The 24,224-nt window shown below is 36.7% G+C and overlaps 1 protein-coding gene across 1 annotated transcript; it reads right to left on the reverse strand.

Annotated features, from left to right (window-relative positions):
- Positions 1–23,136: 23,136 nt before the first annotated feature.
- LOC139901368 (dof zinc finger protein DOF3.5-like) lies at positions 23,137–23,916 on the reverse strand. Its single transcript, XM_071884090.1, has one exon. The coding sequence runs from the start codon at positions 23,914–23,916 to the stop codon at positions 23,137–23,139; it is 780 nt and encodes a 259-aa protein (XP_071740191.1).
- Positions 23,917–24,224: the final 308 nt, after the last annotated feature.

Raw genomic sequence — 24,224 nt, forward strand, 5'->3', positions numbered from 1 at the left:
GAATATTAAGAGCTTCCGCTGTTGCATACTAAAATAAGGACAAGATTTGGAGTCCATGTTTGTATGATAATGTGTAAAAACTGCATTCAAGAAACTGATTTCGATGTAACATATTTGTATTGTAAACCATTATGTAATGGTCGTGTGTAAACAGGATATTTTAGATTATCATTATTTGATAATCTACGTAAAGCTTTTTAAACCTTAATTTATGAAATAAAGGTTATGGTTTGTTTTAAAAATGAATGCAGTCTTTGAAAAACGTCTCATATAGAGGTCAAAACCTCGCAACGAAATCAATTAATATGGAACGTTTTTAATCAATAAGAACGGGACATTTCAGTTGGTATCCGAGCGTTGGTCTTAGAGAACTAGAATTTTGCATTAGTGTGTCTTATCGAGTTTGTTAGGATGCATTAGTGAGTCTGGACTTCGACCGTGTTTACTTGAAAAATGATTGCTTAACAAATTTTGTTGGAAACTATATATTTTTAACATTTGAATATTATGTGATATATTAATCTCTTAACGCGTTTGATATTATGTGATAGATGTCTACCTCTAGAACAAGTCCCATTGACTCACCTAATAATAATGAAGAGTCAAATGTAAATTGGAATGATTCGTGGACTGATTCACAAGTTCCCGAAGAGGAACCGGAAGAAGAGTCGGAACCAGAAGAAGAATCGAAACCGGAAGAAGAATTGGAACCGGATGAAGAAATAGAATAGAACCCGATGAACTTTATATGTATCGTCAACCCCCGAAGTCCTTAAGTTGTAACAATGACCCGGGAACCTCTAAACCACTAGGTTTTTCTAAACCAATGTGGAAAATGACGGCTCGTATTAGGGGAACATCATATGTCCCTAGAAACTTGACAAAACGAACCAAAACCGAAGAAGAAGAAACAAGCGAGTCGGAATAAGATAGTTGTATTCGTGTGGTGTAATATATGTAATATAGTGTGCTTATGCTTTATGATATATGTAAAAATTGCTTGTATTAATAAGTATTTTTTTTATGAATCTAACTCTTGTCTATTTTACAGTATAAAAATACAAAATGGATAGACAACCCAATATTTTAAGAGACCTACCCGGAGACATGATTGATGAAATCTTGTCTAGAGTCAGTCAGAATTCTTCGGCACAACTATTTAAGGCGAGATCATTTTGTAAGACATTCGAAGAACGTTCCAAGAATGCCTTGGTTTATAAAAGGCTTTCATTCGAAAGATGGGGGATATCACATTGGGAAATCCATAAGTTATGATGTGTTTACTTTGACGCATATATTGCGGGGAACCCAAATGCTATTTTACGCAATGGGTTAAGAAATTATTCTGACTCAATATATCCGAATATTGGACTTCGTGATTTAGAAAAAGCGGCTAACATGCAACATAAAGAAGCATGTTATGCTTACGGATTAGTAATGTTCGCTTCTCACCAAAGTGAGAACAAGAACATCGGCCTACAACTATTAAACAAAACGTTCCCGCAAGTGACGGAGTCGGTAATTTGGGTAAGAAATGAGGTTTTTAGATTGTTACGGGACTGTTGGACATTACGTAACCCTCGTCCCTTTGACGACGTTACAACACGCTGTCTTATCAACGGCCATAACGGTTATGTTCCACAAGACCAAGGATGGAAAGTAGTCCTAGTAAAACCAGAATGCATGACTTGTTTCTGGACGTATGAATTACGTGTCTTTATTGCCTTTGCTGAACGACTTGTGTACTAGCTAGAATTATCTTCACAACTATCTTGTATCAAAGTTATTGTGTGCTATATTTCATGCTTTATGTAAAATAAGCGGTATTGTCAACAATAACCTTGGATCTAGCAGTACAGAAAATCGTGTAGGATGCACCTACAAAGAATTCACTGCCTGCAAACCTTTAGAATTTGATGGAACCGAAGGACCGATCGGATTGAAACGGTGGACCGAGAAGGTCGAATCGGTGTTTGCCATAAGTAAGTGTACTGAAGAGGACAAAGTAAAGTACGCTACGCATACCTTCACAGGTTCTGCGTTAACATGGTGGAATACCTATCTAGAGCAAGTGGGACAAGACGATGCGTACGTACTACCGTGGTCAGCATTCAAGCACTTGATGAACGAGAAGTACCGTCCCAAAATCGAGGTCAATAAGCTCAAGACATAACTTATAGGGTTACGAACCCAAGGATTTGATATTACCACGTACGAAAGACGATTCACAGAATTGTGCCTATTGTGTCAGGGAGCATTCGAAGATGAGGAAGAGAAGATCGACGCGTTTGTGAAAGGATTACCAGAAAGAATCCAAGAAGATATAAGTTCACACAAGCCCGCATCCATACAACAGGCATGTAGAATAGCTCACAAACTAGTGAACCAGATTGAAGAAAGAATTAAAGAACAGACTGCGGAAGAGGCCAATGTGAAGCAAGTCAAAAGAAATTGGGAGGAAAACGGTGATAAGAATCACCAATACAACAACAGCAATTACAACAATAATCGCAACAATTATCCCAACAATCGCAACATCAATCGCAACTACAACAGACGGCCCAACAACAACAACAACAACAACAACAACTACAACAATTATCCCAGCAACAATAATAATCGTAACAACAACAACAATCAGAAGCAGCTATGCCAAAGATGTGAAAAGTATCACTCGGGGTTCTGCACCAAATTTTGCAACAAGTGTAAAAGAAACGGTCATAGCGCGGCGAAGTGTGAGGTCTACGGACCAGGGGTTAATAGAACGAAAGGAACAAATGGTGTCGGAACGAGTAATGGTGGAGCAAGTAGTGTCGGAGCAAGTTATGCCAATGTAGTTTGTTATAAATGTGGAAAACCGGGCCACATTATTAGAAATTGCCCGAACCAGGAGAACACGAATGGACAAGGCCGCGGAAGAGTTTTCAATATTAATGCGGCAGAGGCACAGGAAGACCCGGAGCTTGTTACGGGTACGTTTCTTATTGACAATAAATCTGCTTATGTTTTATTTGATTCGGGTGCGGATAGAAGCTATATGAGTAGAGATTTTTGTGCTAAATTAAGTTGTCCATTGACGCCTTTGGATAGTAAATTTTTACTCGAATTAGCAAATGGTAAATTAATTTCAGCAGATAATATATGTCGGAATCGAGAAATTAAACTGGTTAGCGAAACATTTAAGATTGACTTGATACCAGTAGAGTTAAGGAGTTTTGATGTGATAATCGGTATGGACTGGTTGAAAGAAGTGAAAGCAGAGATCGTTTGTTACAAAAATGCAATTCGCATTATACGAGAAAAAGGAAAACCCTTAATGGTGTACGGAGAAAAGGGCAACACGAAGCTACATCTTATTAGTAATTTGAAGGCACAAAAACTAATAAGAAAAGGTTGCTATGCTGTTCTAGCACACGTCGAGAAAGTACAAACTGAAGAAAAGAGCATCAATGATGTTCCCGTCGCAAAAGAATTTCCCGATGTATTTCCGAAAGAATTACCGGGATTACCCCCACATCGATCCGTTGAATTTCAAATAGATCTTGTACCAGGAGCTGCACCAATAGCTCGTGCTCCTTACAGACTCGCACCCAGCGAGATGAAAGAACTGCAAAGCCAATTACAAGAACTTTTAGAGCATGTTTTCATTCGACCAAGCACATCACCGTGGGGAGCTCCTGTTTTGTTTGTCAAGAAGAAAGATGGTACATTCAGGTTGTGTATCGACTACCGAGAGTTGAACAAACTTACCATAAAGAACCGCTACCCACTACCGAGAATCGACGACTTATTTGATCAACTACAAGGCTCGTCTGTTTATTCAAAGATTGACTTACGTTCTGGGTATCATCAAATGCGGGTGAAAGAAGATGATATTCCAAAGACTGCTTTCAGAACACATTACGGTCATTACGAGTTTATGGTCATGCCATTTGGTTTAACTAATACACCAGCTGTGTTCATGGACCTTATGAACCGAGTGTGTGGACCATACCTTGACAAGTTTGTCATTGTTTTCATTGATGACATACTTATTTACTCAAAGAATGACCAAGAACACGGTGAACATTTGAGAAAGGTGTTAGAAGTATTGAGGAAGGAAGAATTGTACGCTAAATTTTCAATGTGTGCATTTTGGTTGGAAGAAGTTCAATTCCTCGGTCACATAGTGAACAAAAAAGGTATTAAGGTGGATCCGGCAAAGATAGAAACTGTTGAAAAGTGGAAAACCCCAAAAACTCCGAAACACATACGCCAGTTTTTAGGACTAGCTGGTTACTACAGAAGGTTCATCCAAGACTTTTCCAGAATAGCAAAACCCTTGACTGCATTAACGCATAAAGGGAAGAAATTTGAATGGAAGGATGAACAAGAGAAAGCGTTTCAGTTATTGAAGAAAAAGCTAACTATGGCACCTATATTGTCATTGCCTGAAGGGAATGATGATTTTGTGATTTATTGTGACGCATCAAAGCAAGGTCTCGGTTGTGTATTAATACAACGAACGAAGGTGATTACTTATGCGTCTAGACAATTGAAGATTCACGAGCAAAATTATACGACGCATGATTTGGAATTAGGCGCGGTTGTTTTTGCATTAAAGACTTGGAGGCACTACTTATATGGGGTCAAAAGTATTATATATACCGACCACAAAAGTCTTCAACACATATTTAATCAAAAACAACTGAATATGAGGCAGCGTAGGTGGATTGAATTGTTGAATGATTACGACTTTGAGATTCGTTACCACCCGGGGAAGGCAAATGTGGTAGCCGATGCCTTGAGCAGGAAGGACAGAGAACCCATTCGAGTAAAATCTATGAATATAATGATTCATAATAACCTTACTACTCAAATAAAGGAGGCGCAACAAGGAGTTTTAAAAGAAGGAAATTTAAAGGATGAAATACCCAAAGGATCGGAGCAGCATCTTAATATTCGGGAAGACGGAACCCGGTATAGGGCTGAAAGGATTTGGGTACCAAAATTTGGAGATATGAGAGAAATGGTACTTAGAGAAGCTCATAAAACCAGATACTCAATACATCCTGGAACGGGGAAGATGTACAAGGATCTCAAGAAATATTTTTGGTGGCCGGGTATGAAAGCCGATGTTGCTAAATACGTAGGAGAATGTTTGACGTGTTCTAAGGTCAAAGCTGAGCATCAGAAACCATCAGGTCTACTTCAACAACCCGAAATCCCAGAATGGAAATGGGAAAACATTACCATGGATTTCATCACTAAATTGCCAAGGACTGCAAGTGGTTTTGATACTATTTGGGTAATAGTTGATCGTCTCACCAAATCAGCACACTTCCTGCCAATAAAAGAAGATGACAAGATGGAGAAGTTAGCACGACTGTATTTGAAGGAAGTCGTCTCCAGACATGGAATACCAATCTCTATTATCCCTGATAGGGATGGCAGATTTATTTCAAGATTCTGGCAGACATTACAGCAAGCATTAGGAACTCGTCTAGACATGAGTACTACCTATCATCCACAAACTGATGGGCAGAGCGAAAGGACGATACAAATGCTTGAAGACATGCTACGAGCATGTGTTATTGATTTCGGAAAAAGTTGGGATCGACATCTACCGTTAGCAGAATTTTCCTACAACAACAGCTACCATTCAAGCATTGAGATGGCACCGTTTGAAGCACTTTATGGTAGAAAGTGCAGGTCTCTGATTTGTTGGAGTGAAGTGGGGGATAGACAGATTACGGGTCCGAAGATTATACAAGAAACTACCGAGAAGATCATCCAAATTCAACAACGGTTGAAAACCGCCCAAAGTCGACAAAAGAGCTACGCTGACATTAAAAGAAAAGATATAGAATTTGAAATTGGAGAGATGGTCATGCTTAAAGTTGCACCTTGGAAAGGCGTTGTTCGATTTGGTAAACGAGGGAAATTAAATCCAAGGTATATTGGACCATTCAAGATTATTGATCGTGTCGGACCAGTAGCTTACCGACTTGAGTTACCTCAACAACTCGCGGCTTTACATAACACTTTCCACGTCTCGAATTTGAAGAAATGTTTTGCTAAAGAAGATCTCACTATTCCGCTAGATGAAATCCAAATCAACGAAAAACTCCAATTCATCGAAGAACCCGTCGAAATAATGGATCGTGAGGTTAAAAGACTTAAGCAAAACAAGATACCAATTGTTAAGGTTCGATGGAATGCTCGTAGAGGACCCGAGTTCACCTGGGAGTGTGAAGATCAGATGAAGAAGAAATACCCGCATCTATTTCCAGAAGATTCGTCAACACCTTCAACAGCTTAAAATTTCGGGACGAAATTTATTTAACGGGTAGGTACTGTAGTGACCCGAACTTTTCCATGTTTATATATATTAATTGAGATTGATATTTACATGATTAAATGTTTCCAACATGTTAAGCAATCAAACTTATTAAGGCTTGATTAATTGAAATATGTTTCATATAGATAATTGACCACCCAAGTTGACCGGCGATTCACGAACGTTAAAACTTGTAAAAACGACATGACGATATATATATGGATATACATATGGTTAACATGAGATTATGATAAGTAAGTATCTCCATAAGTATATTAACAATGAGTTATATACATATAAACAAGACTACTAACTTAAGAATTTCGAAACGAGACATATATGTAACGATTATCGTTGTAACGACATTTAAATGTATATATATCATATTAAGATATATTAATATATCATAATATCATGATAATATAATAATTTAACATCTCATTAGATATAATAAACAATGGGTTAACAACATTAATTGAGATCGTTAACTTAAAGGTTTCAAAACAACACTTACATGTAACGACTAACGATGACTTAACGACTCAGTTAAAATGTATATTCATGTAGTGTATTTAGATGTATTAAAATACTTTTGGAAGACTTCAAGACATATATCAAAACACTCATACTTAACGAAAATGGTTACAGTTACTTTCCCATTCTTTTCTTTCATCAAGAATTCTAGTCGTATTCTTACCCGTATTATACACAGCTTCAAAATGTACTTACTATGGGTATATACCAATAGGAACTAGCATGGGATTCCACTCTTGATTATATCATGTATGACTAATCAATTTTAACTTCTACCATGAGCTAGTCAACTAACTAGAACTCCTTTTAACCCCACTCACCACTCACCAATTACCACTCATCATTCACTCCATTTCACTTCCAATTCTCTTTCTAATTCTCTCTCAACACACACACACTATTATGAACGTATTTTTCCAGTAGTTAATCATCATATTCATCAAAAATCACTTCAAGAATCAAGCTATAATCATCATAGGAAAACACTTCAAGAACACTTCAAAAATCCCTTCAAGTTTACTAATTTACTTCCAAGCTTTCTAATCCATTCCAAGTAATCATCTAAGATCAAGAAACCTTTGTTATATACAGTAGGTTATCTTTCTTATTCAAGGTAATATTCATATTCAAACTTTGATTCAATTTCTATAACTATAAACTATCTTAATTCGAGTAAAAATCTTACTTGAACTTGTTTTTGTGTCATGATCCTACTTCAAGAACTTTCAAGCCATCCAAGATCCTTTGAAGCTAGATCATTTCTTGTCACTTCCAGTAGGTTTACCTACTAAACTTGAGGTAGTAATGATGTTCATAACATCATTCGATTCATATATATAAAACTATCTTATTTGAAGGTTTAAACTCGTAATCACTAGAACATGGTTTAGTTAATTCTAAACTTGTTCACAAACAAAAGTTAATCCTTCTAACTTGACTTTTAAAATTAACTAAACACATGTTCTATATCTATATGATATGCTAACTTAATGATTTAAAACCTGGAAACACGAAAAACACCGTAAAACCGGATTTACGCCGTCGTAGTAACACCGCGGGCTGTTTTGGGTTAGTTAATTAAAAACTATGATAAACTTTGATTTAAAAGTTGTTATTCTGAGAAAATGATTTTTATTATGAACATGAAACTATATCCAAAAATTATGGTTAAACTCAAAGTGGAAGTATGTTTTCTAAAATGGTCATCTAGACGTCGTTCTTTCGACTGAAATGACTACCTTTACAAAAACAACTTGTAACTTATTTTTCTGACTATAAACCTATACTTTTTCTGTATAGATTCATAAAATAGAGTTCAATATGAAACCATAGCAATTTGATTCACTCAAAACGGATTTAAAATGAAGAAGTTATGGGTAAAACAAGATTGGATAATTTTTCTCATTTTAGCTACGTGAAAATTGGTAACAAATCTATTCCAACCATAACTTAATCAACTTGTATTGTATATTATGTAATCTTGAGATACCATAGACACGTATACAATGTTTCGACCTATCATGTTGACACATCTATATATATTTCGGAACAACCATAGACACTCTATATGTGAATGTTGGAGTTAGCTATACAGGGTTGAGGTTGATTCCAAAATATATATAGTTTGAGTTGTGATCAATACTGAGATACGTATACACTGGGTCGTGGATTGATTCAAGATAATATTTATCGATTTATTTCTGTACATCTAACTGTGGACAACTAGTTGTAGGTTACTAACGAGGACAGCTGACTTAATAAACTTAAAACATCAAAATATATTAAAAGTGTTGTAAATATATTTTGAACATACTTTAATATATATGTATATATTGTTATAGGTTCGTGAATCAACAGTGGCCAAGTCTTACTTCCCGACGAAGTAAAAATCTGTGAAAGTGAGTTATAGTCCCACTTTTAAATTCTAATATTTTTGGGATGAGAATACATGCAGGTTTTATAAATGATTTACAAAATAGACACAAGTACGTGAAACTACATTCTATGGTTGAATTATCGAAATCGAATATGCCCTTTTTAATTAAGTCTGGTAATCTAAGAATTAGGGAACAGACACCCTAATTGACGCGAATCCTAAAGATAGATCTAGTGAGCCTAACAAACCTCATCCAAAGTACCGGATGCTTTAGTACTTCAAAATTTATATCATATCCGAAGGGTGTCTCGGAATGATGGGGATATTCTTATATATGCATCTTGTTAATGTCGGTTACCAGGTGTTCACCATATGAATGATTTTTATCTCTATGTATGGGATGTGTATTGAAATATGAAATCTTGTGGTCTATTGTTACGATTTGATATATATAGGTTAAACATATAACTCACCAACATTTTTGTTGACGTTTAAAGCATATTTATTCTCAGGTGAATATTAAGAGCTTCCGCTGTTGCATACTAAAATAAGGACAAGATTTGGAGTCCATGTTTGTATGATAATGTGTAAAAACTGCATTCAAGAAACTGATTTCGATGTAACATATTTGTATTGTAAACCATTATGTAATGGTCGTGTGTAAACAGGATATTTTAGATTATCATTATTTGATAATCTACGTAAAGCTTTTTAAACCTTTATTTATGAAATAAAGGTTATGGTTTGTTTTAAAAATGAATGCAGTCTTTGAAAAACGTCTCATATAGAGGTCAAAACCTCGCAACGAAATCAATTAATATGGAACGTTTTTAATCAATAAGAACGGGACATTTCACCATGGTCTATTTAGTAGTGTGCGGAAGTGGAAGATAGGTTTCATTGTTAAGAGATGTATCAACATATGAAGAGGATGACGAACCCGTGGGTTCCGTATTGACAGTAGGAAAGGTGGCATTTTCTTCCCACAGAGGTACGGGTATTTTAGCAGTTTGGTTAATGGGAATCACGGGAGGAGTTGTTTCATCAGAAACATGGGTATTTGTTTCACTAAAAGGGGAAGTTTCACCAGTCATGAGGGGAGATGTCTCTACAATTGGAGTATGAGAGGTGACAGCAGGAGCATTATTAGTAGAAGACACTCCTATATCAAGTTCATCCAGAAAAAGGAATTCATATGAATCATTTTCAAAGGATGGAGATTCGCCCATGGCAGCAAGAGTAGAAGAACCAATAGTGATGGATTCAAGGGATTAGGTTCAGGAGCAACCGTAGGAGTTGGTAGAAGTTGTGGAATGATGCGTTCAAACAGCACATCGAGATCATCCGAGGTTGCAAGGGGAACATGTCGGAATGGAGATTCGGGAGTAGAAGGATTAAGATTGGGGCGAGAACCATTATGTCCAAGAATCATTCTGGACATCTCGTCAAACTTAACATTTGTGCTTTCTTTAGTGATGTGAGTTCGACGGTTATAGACACGGTAGGCTACACGATCCTGCGAATAACCAATGAAAATGGCCTCGTCACCATGAACATCAAACTTTCTAAGGTTGTCTTCATCGTTTAGAACATAGCAAACACACCCAAAAATGCGAAAGTACTTCACATTTGTTCGGAGATCAAAGAGAAGTTCGTATGGAGTTTTGTCAAATTGACGATTAATGATGGAGCGGTTTTGGGTGAAGCACGTAGTGTTGACAGCCTTAGCCCAGAGGGATGGAGGTAGCTTGGAGTAAACAAGCATTGTCTTTGCTGCTTCAACAAGAGTGCGATTTCGTCTTTCAACAACGTCGTTCTGTTGTGGAGTACGGGTGGCGAAGGTTTGATGAGTGATACCGGCATGATCAAGATACGAATTGAATTTTGAGTTCTGAAATTCAGTGCCATTATCTGTTCTGAGAATGCGTACAATCTTATTAGTGGACAGTTGGTTTCTTTTCAAGAAATCAATGATTACTTTTAGAGTTTTGGATTTACTTTTCAAGAATCTGACCCCAGGTGTAACGTGAGTAATCATCAACTATCACCAGAATGTACTTCTGGCCGCCAAGACTGAAGACATGCATTGGTCCACAGAGATCCATATGCAGCACTTGCAATGGACTGGAGGTGTTATGTTCGGTTTTTGATTTGTGGGAGGATTTATGAATCATTCCCATGGCACAGGCAGGACAAACGTGAGTAGAATCGAATGACATAAGTGGAACACTATTAATAAGATTATTGAAACTAATCTGTTGAGGTTTTGAGAATGCAGGTGTGACATCCGGTAATGCCATAACTAAGAGGTTTCGTAGGAAGCTTTCAAAACCAGGCAAAGAGGCTATGTATTGGAGGACATGTTTTTCATGGCCAGAGTATAGAGGGTGGATACATGTTTTCCTATAAGAAGATCGTCGCCCTCTATGGTTTATACACAACACATGGATCTTTCAAAGATCACGTGGACATCACTATCACATAATTGGCTAATGCTAAAGAGACAGCACCAAAGACCTCTCACATAGGATACGCGCTTGATGGTTACACCGTTTAATACGTAATCTCCATATCCTTCGATTGTTGCAATTTCATCATTTCCAAAGCGTAGCGTACCGTACAAACTTGTCGACATAGTTTGTCAACATCGACTTATCACCAGTCATGTGTCTGGAGCAACCAGAATCCAAATACCAAACACATGCAGGGATAACCTGGAAAAACAGAGTTAAGCACAGGTTTTAAGTACCCCAGTTATCTCGGGTTCCTTGTTTACACACATTTTCAAAGGAGTTAAAACATTAAGTTCATCAGGTGGTTCATTCAACAAAGTCTGAACATTCATTACAACACATGAATCATGGTTTTGGTGAACAAAATAAAGATGTCTAGTACATCTAATACATTTTAATGACCCTGACTGAAAAGCAAGACTTGACGATGCTTGGACTATTTCAGTCTTGGGTTTCCACTCTTTCAAAATGCTTTGTTTTGGTTTAGGTCCTGTGGAATTTAAAACACCAAGTTTAGACTCAGTTTGAAAATGATTCATGTTGTGATACAATGATTGATACAGTCGATATGGTCTATTACTCCCCCGCAGTCGAAGCTATCGGAGGACGAATGCACAGACCGGAACGAAAGTCGTTGAAGATAATACGAGGTAGACCTTTGGTGAAAATATCAGCAATTTGAAATCGAGTTGGAACATGAAGCACACGAACTTGACCCCGCGCCACTTTTTTCGTGACAAAGTAGATGTCAAGCTCAATATGTTTGTCCTCTGATGTTGAACGGGATTCCCAGATAATTATATAGCACTCACATTATCGCAAAAAACAAGAGTAGCCTTCGAAACAGAACACCGGAGTTCTAACAGAAGGTTGCACAACCAACATGATTCAGTCACTGCATTTGCGACACCACGATATTCGGCTTCGGCACTAGACCGAGAAATAGTAGCCTGCCGTTTAGAGGTCCACGAAATCAGATTATCTCCAAGATATACACAATAACCGGATGTTGATCTACGAGAATTCGAACAACAACCCCAGTCAGCATCCATATATGCATTAAGATTATTCACTGAAGATTTAGAAATGCGAAGACCAAGTGATAGAGTTCCCTGAAGATACCTCAATATTCGTTTAATTGCATTAAGATGATCTTCACGTGGATCATGCATATGAAGACACACTTGTTGAACAACATAAGTAATATCGGGGCGAGTAAACGTCAAGTATTAAAGAGCACCTGCAAGTCTACGATAAGTAGTAGGATTAGCAACGGGTTTATCAAGGGCTGCATTAGTTTTGCCTTGTGTATCAACTGCGGTAGCAACAGGATTACACGAGGCTAGACCCTCGCGATTGATTATGTCAGTAGCATACGCCTGTTGACTATGAAATAACCCTGATTTATCATGTGTTACTGCAATACCCAAAAACGAGCTTAACGGGCCAAGATCCTTCATTGCAAATTCATGTGCAAACAATGATATGAAATGGTGACGTAGAGAATCACTTGAAGTAGTAAGTATAATGTCATCGACATACAAAAGCAAATAAGCAACATTAAAACCATGGTGATATGTAAACAACGAGTGATCGCATTTGCTATGTTGAAAACCAATAGTGAAAGCAAAATCCGCAAACCGTTGGTACCATGCGCGAGGTGCCTGTTTCAAACCATAAAGAGAGCGTTTTAGGAGGCAAACATGATCGAGCTTCTGAGGATCACGAAACCCGAATGGTTGGTGCATATATACTGTCTCATGAAGCTTCCCATGAAGAAATGCATTTTTCACGTCAAGCTGATGAAATAACAAGTTTAGGTCCTGTGGAATTTAAAACACCAAGTTTAGACTCAGTTTAAAAATGATTCATTTCACTTTTGAGTCTTTGTTAGACCACCAGATACCCTTCTAGCAACATTATTGGGGGCAAAGTTCACTTTATATTTAGAATTCCCATGTTGCAGTTGTCTGATAGTTTTGGGGTTTTGCTTCAATGACCTAACACTTTTGCTCTGAGAAGAGTTAGGGTGGTTGGTGAATCTTTTAGCAAGAGACTTCCTTGAGACACCTCTCCTGTCTTGATTTAATGGTGTGGGGTGATTTTGAGCCTTTCTTACTGAGTAGTCATACCCGCCCCGTTCTTGGATTATTTTTCATATTGGGTTGTTTGGCTTTCTCAGCAAGGTTGCGGAAGATGGTGGTTTGGGATCAGCACCCCTTTTGGTAACAATCATTTCTATTCGGGAGCCATCATTTGGGTTCTTTACGATGGTGACTACTGGGATCACATGTTTCCTTGAGTTGACTGCTGTAGTGTAAGGGAAACCTTGGTGGTGTGGAGGGAGAACTCGTTGAGAATAAGTTGGTACCCATGGTACAAAATTTTCTTTTATTAGTTTGATGTCCTTTTTGAGTAAAGTGTTTTGTTTAGGACGGAGTGGTACCGATGGACCAAAAGCTTTTTCAGTAATTTCAGTGTCTCTTTTCATTAAAACTTTCACTTGTAAATCAATGTTGTCCTTTTCAATAAGTTCAATATGTTTTCTAGAGCCTTTTAGTTCCAGTTTTAAATCAACGATTTCTTCCCTTAGTGCAACAATGAGAGCACCTAATGATCCTTCAGCTAAGGGGTCATTCATTGGACTTGGTTTTCACTTGTAAATCAATGTTATCCTTTTCAATAAGTTAAACATGTTTTCTAGAGCCTTTTAGTTCCAGTTTTAAATCAACGATTTCTTCCCTTAGTGCAACAATGAGAGCACCTGATGATCCTTCAGCTAAGGGGTCATTCATTGGACTTGGTTGTGGGTCCCGTGAGACTGTGGTCTTTGAAATCATTTCATCAAAAGTAGTCACTGGACTGGCAATCTGCTTTTCAAGTTTATGCACGTCGCGCACAAGTCTATCATTGGTGGTTTTAGAGAGTGAGATTTGGTGTTGCAAGGCTTTAATGATCATTTGAAATTTAAGTTCATTGTCAAAATATTTCATTTTGTTTTCATCAAGTTCCTTTTTCTAAACTGATGATGTATTTTTCTAAAATCAAAGTTGGTAAATAGATTATACGCTTTTGACCTTCTAAACTTTCACACTCATTGAACATATCAAGTATACTCTCATATGAAAGTGAATTTTTCTTTTTCAAATAAAGAGCATTGATTTTATCATAGATTAAAGAATTTTCTCGTTTCATTTTGGTTGATCTTTTAGCCAATGCCTCCTGAATCTCACTGTTGGATGCAAATGTGAGTCGTGCGGGTAAGCCTATCTTTAAGTATCTACAATCATATACACATGGTTCAGTTTTAGCCACATTGGTCATAGTGAGGGATTTTCAAATCCTAATCCTTTGTTCTCACAGAAAGAATCCTTTGGTCGATTCATGAACAGAGTTTGATTAGAGATGTGACCAGCTCATACAACCTTAGCTTGTTCTTTATACAGTTTTTCTTCAAACTGACCTAGACGAGTTTGAAGCTCTAGGTTATTTGCAGCTAGTTTAGAACATTCAGAGGTTTTGTTAGCAACGTCACTCAAAGGTTCTCATATCTTTTGCTCTAACGTATCTAGAAGAGTTTTCTTAGAGTCAAGGAGTTTCTTAATTTCTTTCTCTGCATTATCAATTTTCTCACTAAGAACTTCATTCCTTAACTTAAAGTTTGTTCTTTCTGTGCGTAGAGGTTTCACACTATTTTCTAGCTCTTTTAGTTGTGCTACCTTTTCAGCTAGATCCTTCTGAAGGTTCAGGTATGCATTGTTTGACACTTTAATTTTCAATTCAGCTTTTAACTTATGGTTCTCATTTTGTAGTCCACTAATTTGACTAGCAAAATATCTAAGGTCTTTACTCATTTTAGCAAAGTTATCAATATACATGTTAGGTAGTTCATGAAACACTCTATTTTCACTACTAGGGACAGTTTTAGTTCTAATGGCCACATCCAGTTGGACTGGTGGGTCAGTGTGTTGAGCACCATGTGTTTTAGAGGGTGTAGGCAATACATCAGATATAAATTCAGAATTGTTATGTACAGAGTTATAATATTCATGAGTTACATCAGTGTAAATTTGTACCTCTTCCTCAACATCAGAAGAAATGTGATCAAGTGCACGGGACATGTTGGTTAGCTTGAACACATTGGCACATTCTTGTTCCTGTTCACTATGTGACCAGTTTAGCCAAACATCATCGGAAGCTTTGAGAACCTTTCCATTTTTTGCATCTTTTGTTAGTAACATCTTCTTTTTGTAGTACTCAACATCTTTTCTTTTAGGTAGTCTACATTCTCGTGCAAAGTGACATGTTTTACCACAGTTGAAACATACATTATTGGAGTCCTTATTTTCAGGAACTTGGTACTGGGTTGTTGATGTTTCAGGCCTTTTATAGTACGAGGAGCTGGATGAAGTTTTGTTGTTGTTGTTTTTGCTGAAACCGCCAGATGATCTCCTGAGACTTAGCTGCTTGCTGAACATTGCGGAAGCTTTGACAAGATCTCGATGTTTCTTCATCAAAATCAGAGTATGTGTCTTCATCGGATGACATGGTCTGCTTTGCTTTGAATGCTTTGGAGCGGCTGGCAATAGCTTTTGTAGAGCTTTTGTTCACATACAGAGCCATTGGTTCATGGGTTCCAGCAGGGTTGATTTTGGATTCATGAGCAGCTTGAACATCAGGTTGGTGGTTCATTAGTTTACCTATAACCTCATGAATGTTGTATTTCTTGGTGTTCTTAGAAGCACGAAAGTTATTTCCATATGGTGCCCAGGTTGCATTCAGCTTTTTTGGGAATTTCATGTTCAGCTTCTGGTTTTCTTTATTCTTTCCCACTTTTCTCAACTCATTGATTACTTCACATAAGCGTTTCTAACAATCTTTCAGCAGTTAATCAGGCTTCTGGTAATAATCCTCATAAAGAGCGAGAGCAATGTCAAGTTTCGTTTGGTCGGATTGGTTGTAGTCTTCCTGTTGACGAGTGATTTTGTCCATAAGTTCTTTTCCAGATTTTAGGGAGCTGATGGATTTTTCCATGTCATGGGGAAGAGCTTGCATTATGAACGTCCTTGAGTCAACGTCGGCTTGAGCTCTCTTAGCCTTTTCACCCTGGAGTTCATAGGGTTTCAGGGGAACACCAGTTTGAGGGGGAGGAAAGATCTTTGGGCCATTAAGATAGGATCCCAAAGATTCTTGGTTTGTTCTCCCTTTCCGTCAATGAAGTTATCAAATATTCCTTTCCATTCGTCGAATAGTCCCTCGAACAGCATGGGTGGACGGGTGTCCGAGCCCACGACCAAAGCATCACGGTTTGCAGTTGCCATCTTAACTAAGAATGGAAATAGAGTGGTGCACGAGGGTAGAGGTTTAAATGAGATTGATAAGTTAAGATTTTGAACAGTATGGGTCAAGGATTTGGAAGAGTGAAATTAGGGTTTTGGTTTAAAACCACTTTTAAGAAGCAAAGTGATTTTCGAGCAAAGCCAAATTTCAAGTCAACTAAACTTTTGGAGCAAGGATTTGTTTTCAAACAGAAAAGCTATTGAGTTGTGAACAGGGAATGTTTTCGAGCAGGACAGGTATTCGAGCAAAAGCTTAGATTTCGAGCAGGCAAGTTATTCGAGCACTAGTCTAGTTTTCAAGCAGACAAAGTATTCAAGCAAATACCTAGATTTTCGAGCAAGATGATATGATCGAAACGGACGGTTTTATTTATGCGCTGTCGTTAAGCCGCAAGGCTTCAGAATCAGCTATCGAGGGGTGAGAGAAATAGTTTTAAATTTATATTTAGCGGGGCCTAAATCATACTACTTCTTATTATGGTGAGTAAGGGAAGTATGACCTAGGATCGAATTTTTAAGATATCAGTAGAATCGAACCTATAATTAAAGCTTAAGATAATCCTAAAGTGGGGGAGTAGTGATATATTACCAAATTTTGGGTTTTTCTAGTTTATAAGATAAAGTAAAGTAAATGCAATAAAATTTGTAATCCAGATAAGGTTAAAGAAAGTGCATACTATGGTTTCGTCAGTTACTTTGCCAAGATTATGGAATGATGGCTCATGAATAGGAAGTGACCTTGTATTCATTACACTGGTCCTAACGCTCATGTCATAAGACATGTCACTGGGTAATGCGTTAGGCTTGAAGATTCTAAATAGATAGCAACGTCTCTTACCCCCGACGCCCGTGCAGTTTGACTACAGGCATACACGTTCAGACGGCTCATCCAATTGTGCGACTCGGTTGGGTGACATATTAACATTCCACAAAGGTCTAAGCTTTCTTAAGAATAATGGAATATAGGGTATGCCATATCCGAGAGACGTGATGTGTTTTGATGCTTTCGTTGATGATTAGGTTTAAAAAGATAGTTAGGCCCTTTAAAATTGTTCAACCATAAAGAACACCATGGCCAAGTCAATTTGACTTCCATGAACACGTTCGGTTATCCGAACAGTCCAATACTTTATGTGTTTAAAGAAACAGTTCCTTAATTAACTGAGAATCCTTGCAATGTTTGAGATCGCGTTATGGTGAAGTGTACTAATCAGCACTGACCGGGTTCCATGGCCTTACTTAGCAGAGGTACAGCTTACAACAACCGTTGTGCTTCAATGTGCACATACGAAGTTTATATGCTTGGTGACTACACTAGCAGGGTCTAGGACTGACAATGTACTAGCGGTCTAGTTAGATGTTTCACTACGAAAGAGTCCTCAGTCGGAATCCAAGGCTCGGTGGACTTCCAACAACTGATGTGCCCCAGTCAAACTCACGTTGTATCCGATAGACTTCTCTTACCAAGGGGTGACACATATAGTGTACTCTGAATCGGGGTTCGCGACTTCCCAATAATAGAGCCGGTAACTACGTTCTATTAGTTGAAAAAGCGATTGAGTTTAAAACATAATCGGAAAGCATCTTGACAACATACACAAACCATAATATTATTTCGGCATTATAACTGATTACATCATAGCATGCACTAAAGATAACTACTCGCTAATCATGGTAACAATATCACAAAGCATAATAATGAAAGACATTATATAAAAACAAGGGATAGAAGTACCAGTAGATTAAACGAGTTCTGAATACAAAAGTGACAACTTCAAACTTCAGACTGCTCCTAATACAAATCTTCGGCGTTCTTCTCAGGGTACTAGGTTTCCCGCAAGGAGTCGAAGACCTTGAAAGTATGACTAATATTGTAGAAAGAGAGAGAGAGAGAGAGAGAGAGAGAGAGAGAGAAATGAATTGAAGTGTGTGTAAAAATGGATGACAAATGGCCTTTAAATAGACGTGAAATTTGCCTGCATATGGCTGGCAGGCCGTATGGAAAGCCGTATGGCCTGCCCATATGGCCTGGCAAGCCGTTTGAACTAGGCGTTTGATGGCAGGCCATTTTCCCTTATGGTAAGCCGGATGGCTTGCCCTGGTCTGCTGTTTTGGCTGGATCGTAACTTGATTTCCTTGATCGTAACTTGGTTTCTTGTCTTTCACCGTTTTTACTCTGGAATCTTCATTTTAGCTCCGATTCTCTAGATTCGTTTTGCACCGATTTCGTAATCACTTGATCTTCATTTTAACCGACGAAGCGAGTATTTTGGCAATAAAGCTTGGAACTTTATTTTTTTGGGGCCTCAATACCGGGGTAAAAACGTGACTTTTTAGCCGTTATCACAAGCAAAGTTTTCGAGCATATTCCTCAACCTAGTTCTAGAGCAGTTAAATATTCGAGCAATAACTTAGTTTTCGAGCAGACCAACTAGGGTTTCAAACAAAAATAAGCCTTCAAAACAAGGTGGTTTTTGAGCAAAACCAAGTTTTCTGGACAGCAAAATTTTCGAGCACCAAAGGACAAAAGTCAAAGTTTTCGAGTTGGTTCTCGAACACTGTTTAAGTTTTAAAGCAACCTTAGGTTTTCGTGCTGGTTTTTGAGCAGAATAAAAATCAGTTTTTCAGACACTTTATAAAAATTAGACACTGTTTTCGAGCAAATGTCCAAGATTTCACACTGTTTTCGAGCAAATGTATCAAATTTCACACTGTTTTCGAGCACTGTTCACGTTTTTACAAAGTTTTCGAGCTTTTTAACTGAATTTTATTAGTCAAGTTTGATTCAAACGTTTAAGAGTTTAAATTTTTCGATGAAAACAACTTAGCACATGAATTCTTACACTAGTACAAGACTTATGCACAAAAGGACAAGTCCTTTGTCCTTTATGACATCCAGTTTTGATTCAAACGTTTAAGAGTTTGACTTTTTCGATCGAAAACAACTTAGCACGTGAATTCTTACACAAGTACAAGACTTATGCACAAAAGGACAAGTCCTTTGTCCTTTATGACATAAATCAAAGGATTATGTCAAGGACATGTCCTTTTCTAACAATAAACTATCGGTGAAAGGGATTTCAGTGGGTATTGTCCATAGGTTAAAATTTTGGAGCCAAATCCCAGTCAATAAGTCAAAGTGATGAGTCACTAATTAAAGGTTTTCGAGCAGGACACTTAGGGTTTCACTGTTATCAGTGAAACCTAAGTGGTTTTTGAGCGAAATTGAACCTAGAAAAGGGTTTTCGAGCGATCTGCATATGATAGAAAACACAAATTTTTCGATTCTTAAGACAAATTTTCACAGGATTTGGAAGCAAAATCTTTATAAGTCAAGTAGATTTAACACTTGTAAGCACCCTTAACACATATAGAGCAAGTTTGGACAAACATAATTTGAGTAAACTATGTTTTAAGCAACAAAAGGTTTAGAAACTAAGCATAGCAGCAGAAACATGCTCTTGAGTACATGGATATGAATTATATACTAGTTTTAACAGATATCATTATGTAACACATCATGTTTAACATGTACAACGTTTAATCGTATAATGGCATGTCAAACATATCTACAACACATCATAAAATCAACAGATTTAGCATTGTTTCAAGTTTTCATACAAAGAACTTTTCACGCACTTAACAAACTGTAATATTACAACTTAGATTCAGATTTGGTTAAGCAAACTTAACAGATTTTAAGCATGTAGGTTCGATGCACGTGTTTAAACTAAGCAGAGAAACAAAACTAGAAGTTAGTAATCGTGATACCTAAACCGAAGAACACAAAACACTTCAAAACACGAATCAAGAGGCTTCAATCTTTGGATCTACAAGCAAGATAGCAAGTCCCGCTCTGATACTAATTGTTAGTCCCTAAACTAGCCTTGGCCGATCGGTTTGTTGGTGTTTATGTGGGTCAGAGGTATTAGTTAGCAAGAACCCTTGAGAGAGAATACTAGAGATATGTAAGTTTAAAATAGATAACTAGTTAACAAAGTGGTGGGGAGGTTGTTTATATATGACAACCTCCCTAATTATTAGTCTTACAACAATTACCATAGTAAATAAAGTAAATACATTAAAATTACATAGTTTAAAACCACACGCCACTAAACTAGACAATTACATTGTCAACACTATCAAGAATATTCTGAAGCCAAAGTATGAAAGTGTTTTAAAAGAGCATGAAATCTTTTTGTAATTGAAAACTCTAATAAGGGTAAGAACACTCATTGATCCCACAATTCAAAATTGATGACCACCTACAAATCATATGTGATGCACATTCAATGTTCTGAACGGACCGTATTACATAGGTTTAGGTTTATCACTTTCACTGATATGATCTCATGTCAGTTAGAAGAAGGAATAACAGCAGGTTATAATTTCTTACTAACTTGTGATTACTAGACCAAGAAGTTTGGTAGTAAGATTTCTGGTCTTAATATAAAAATAGTCAACTCTTCTCATATCAGTTTTAAATCATATAACATCTCCTTAAATGTTTTGTATCCAATCAATTTTGCAGATAAACTCACCATTAGTTCAAGTTGGAACTACACAAAGGTATTATGGGACGCGGATGTGCAAGCGGTCTCTGATTTCCGAACTCGGCATATATTTATTGACATTATGTTTCTAATATATATATATGAATATACTAAATCTTTTGTGTACTCCAAAATGATGCCCTAAATCTTCTCACATTATTTAACTATATTTCAATTGGGTTGCAAAATAAATTTATTCAGTTTGATACAAGTTATGTGTAAGACGGGTAAGACCAGAAATGTTATTTCAAAACATATGACTTTTAGTAGTAAAGAAATCTGAGTGATTTGTGATTCAATGATCTATTATGTGAAGACAATACTCATTGTTCATGTGCTTTGCAATGACAATCAATAAAAGTAAAAGGGAAGTCATTAGCACACGTTGTTGGTCTTTTTCTTTCAAAACTAGTCTTCAGTCATGAGCAACTATATGTTGATCTGTCTAGAGTTACATCTGGAAAGAGAAGGGACTAAAAGTGTTTATCTTAAACAAGAAAAAAGAATTATCAAAAATAACAAAAAACATTTCTTCAAAAAAGTGTGTTGCAGCACCTATAGTATCAGGTTGGTATCAAGTAAATCCTAATTTATACTATCATATTATGTTAATGTTTATCTTCATTCAAAGTTCGTTTCAGCTTTTTTATTGAGTTTTTGTTATTTTTTATTTTCCTTTTATTATATTACTAACTTTATATTTTTTATGATATAACTTTGCAACATAGTGTATCTCTAACACGAAATGGAGCCTATTAAAAGATTTTGTGGACCAATATCTTTTTGGGAAACTTTGAAACTGATGTCTTTTTTCTCACGATTGTATACATTTATATTCAATTATGTTTTAAACAAACAAATTGTTCGTGTTATTGGCTAATGACGGTATTTTTTATACTGCTCGATATTTTGCATTTAGTTGGTACTTTGTGACAATGACTTCGCACAATTGATTGTTGCATTGTAGATGTATACATTATATTTTCTACGTTCTATTCATTACATTTATTTTCGATACATTTGTTAACAATAATTAACTATCTTTTTAAATTGTAAGTGTATGTTACAACCAGTGTTGTAAAAGTCGGCCGACTCGGCCGATGCGTCGGCCGATGCGTCGTTTTTTTGGGTTCTCCGTCCCGTTTTTTTGGAAAACGACTCAAAAGACGGTCAAAGCTAAAAGTTCGGTCAAAGTCTGTCAAAAACAGTCAAAGTTGGTCAAAAACGGTCAAAATCAGTCAAACTTTCGTCAAGATGTGATATGTTTTAAAATTAGGGTTTGTTTTCATATTTTGGGCTGCTCTTTTCTCCGTGTCCTTACTGATTATGTACTTGGTAACATTAATTGAGTTTGAAGTTTGATTGTATTTAAATTCAAGTTCTTATTTAAAAAATTTATGGTACAAAATCAACTATTTTATACATATATAAATATATATTTAAGAAATTATTAATAAAGTCAACGTTGGTCAACGACCGATGCGTCACCGACGCGTCACCGACTCGGCCGATGCGACCTTTTTATGTCTCGACCGATGCGTCCCCGACTCGCGACTTTTACAACCATGGTTACAACAATGCAGTATCAAACTGTTTTATAAAGTTACTGTGCAACGCACATGCTCATAAAATGTGTATTACTTATATATACACAGGAGATTTAAATTAAATCCGATGAAAATCGTGAACGGGCAGGTGAGCTCTAAATAAGGCCCCCAAAAGTTTGGAACATATAAAAACGTACTCATTGAAAGCCCCCCTTAATTTTCGGTTACCTGAAAATTAATCAATCTACACAACCCTTTGAATATTATTTGATTTTTACACATCATATCAACAATCAATATCAATATATTTAATCACAAGTATATATAGCCGCCTTCACTTCACGTTCAAAAAAAAAAAAAGAAAAAAAAAAAAAAAACATAAACAAATTTTATATATAGTAACACCTAATATAAATATTTAATATAATATAATTATAATTATATAATTAAGTATATCAAGACCTAAAAATGGTATCCGAATTAAACTGCTGATCAAACATCTTTAATGAACAGTCACCGGAAACAAGAACGACATCAGATTCAATTCTTGGTGTAGAAACATTTTCCGAGAACCCAATATTCGATTCCGACCACCCCAATTCCTCTCCCGGCAAAGGTGGCAACCCACAACTCATTCTACCATTTGTACCAATATAGTTTTTTTCTTGATCCTCATCTTGATTATTAAAAACCGAATTGTACCCACAAAATAAACTTTCCAAATTCGCCGCACCAAATTCCATTTCCATATTCGGAATACTACTAGAGAACCCAAATGAACACATTGGATCAACCTCACCATTCAATAGCACTTGGTGATCATGCAAGACTTCTTGATTAGTATTTTGTGGCCTTGGATTTAGAAAATTTGTGAACACTTGTTGAAGATCAATATTTGTAGGCTGATTCATCATAGATCCACCATCAACATCACCACCAATATTACTACGATTCTCTAGGTTTTTACCTCGACTATCTCGATGAGCAATATAGTCATGGGAATTAATGGTATCCGATACACGAATCGATTTTGCTCTTCTTGTTTTTCGGCAACCACCACCAATGGGGATGTTTCTAAGTGAACCACCTTTAGTCCAATACCTTCTACACCCTTTGCAAAAGTATCTAGGTTGAGTTAAACTATAGTTATTGTAATAACAAAATTTGGTATTGGATGAACCACAACGAGGACAAGGTGGGCAAATTTCGACATTAGGGGTCCATCCTCTTTCCATTTTGCTACATGAAACTTTTATTTCGATGCTCTTTTCTTATACATCCAAATTAACTATAACCAGGGTGAAGTTAACAGTTGTTAAGAGTTTGTGAGGTACGCCAATGGAAACTGATGAAGACGGGTTAGGGTTTAATTAGGTTTTGCATAAAAGATGTGTGTGAAACTGAGAGAGGTACAAGTGTGTGTAAAAGGTAAATTAGTTTTGATAGTGTATATATTTGGTGGAAAATATTGGCCATCTTTGCTTTGCATCGGGTGTATAAAAGAATTTATTTGTTTAATTAATCTAGTTCTTAACAAATCGTA

The sequence above is a fragment of the Rutidosis leptorrhynchoides genome, chromosome 3 (assembly GCF_046630445.1).
Source record: "Rutidosis leptorrhynchoides isolate AG116_Rl617_1_P2 chromosome 3, CSIRO_AGI_Rlap_v1, whole genome shotgun sequence".
In the NCBI taxonomy this organism is placed as follows: domain Eukaryota; kingdom Viridiplantae; phylum Streptophyta; class Magnoliopsida; order Asterales; family Asteraceae; genus Rutidosis; species Rutidosis leptorrhynchoides.

Bases quoted from the DNA above. Each gene is read 5' to 3' on its own strand.
- LOC139901368 (XM_071884090.1), bottom strand. From the start codon at position 23,916: ATGGAAAGAGGATGGACCCCTAATGTCGAAATTTGCCCACCTTGTCCT.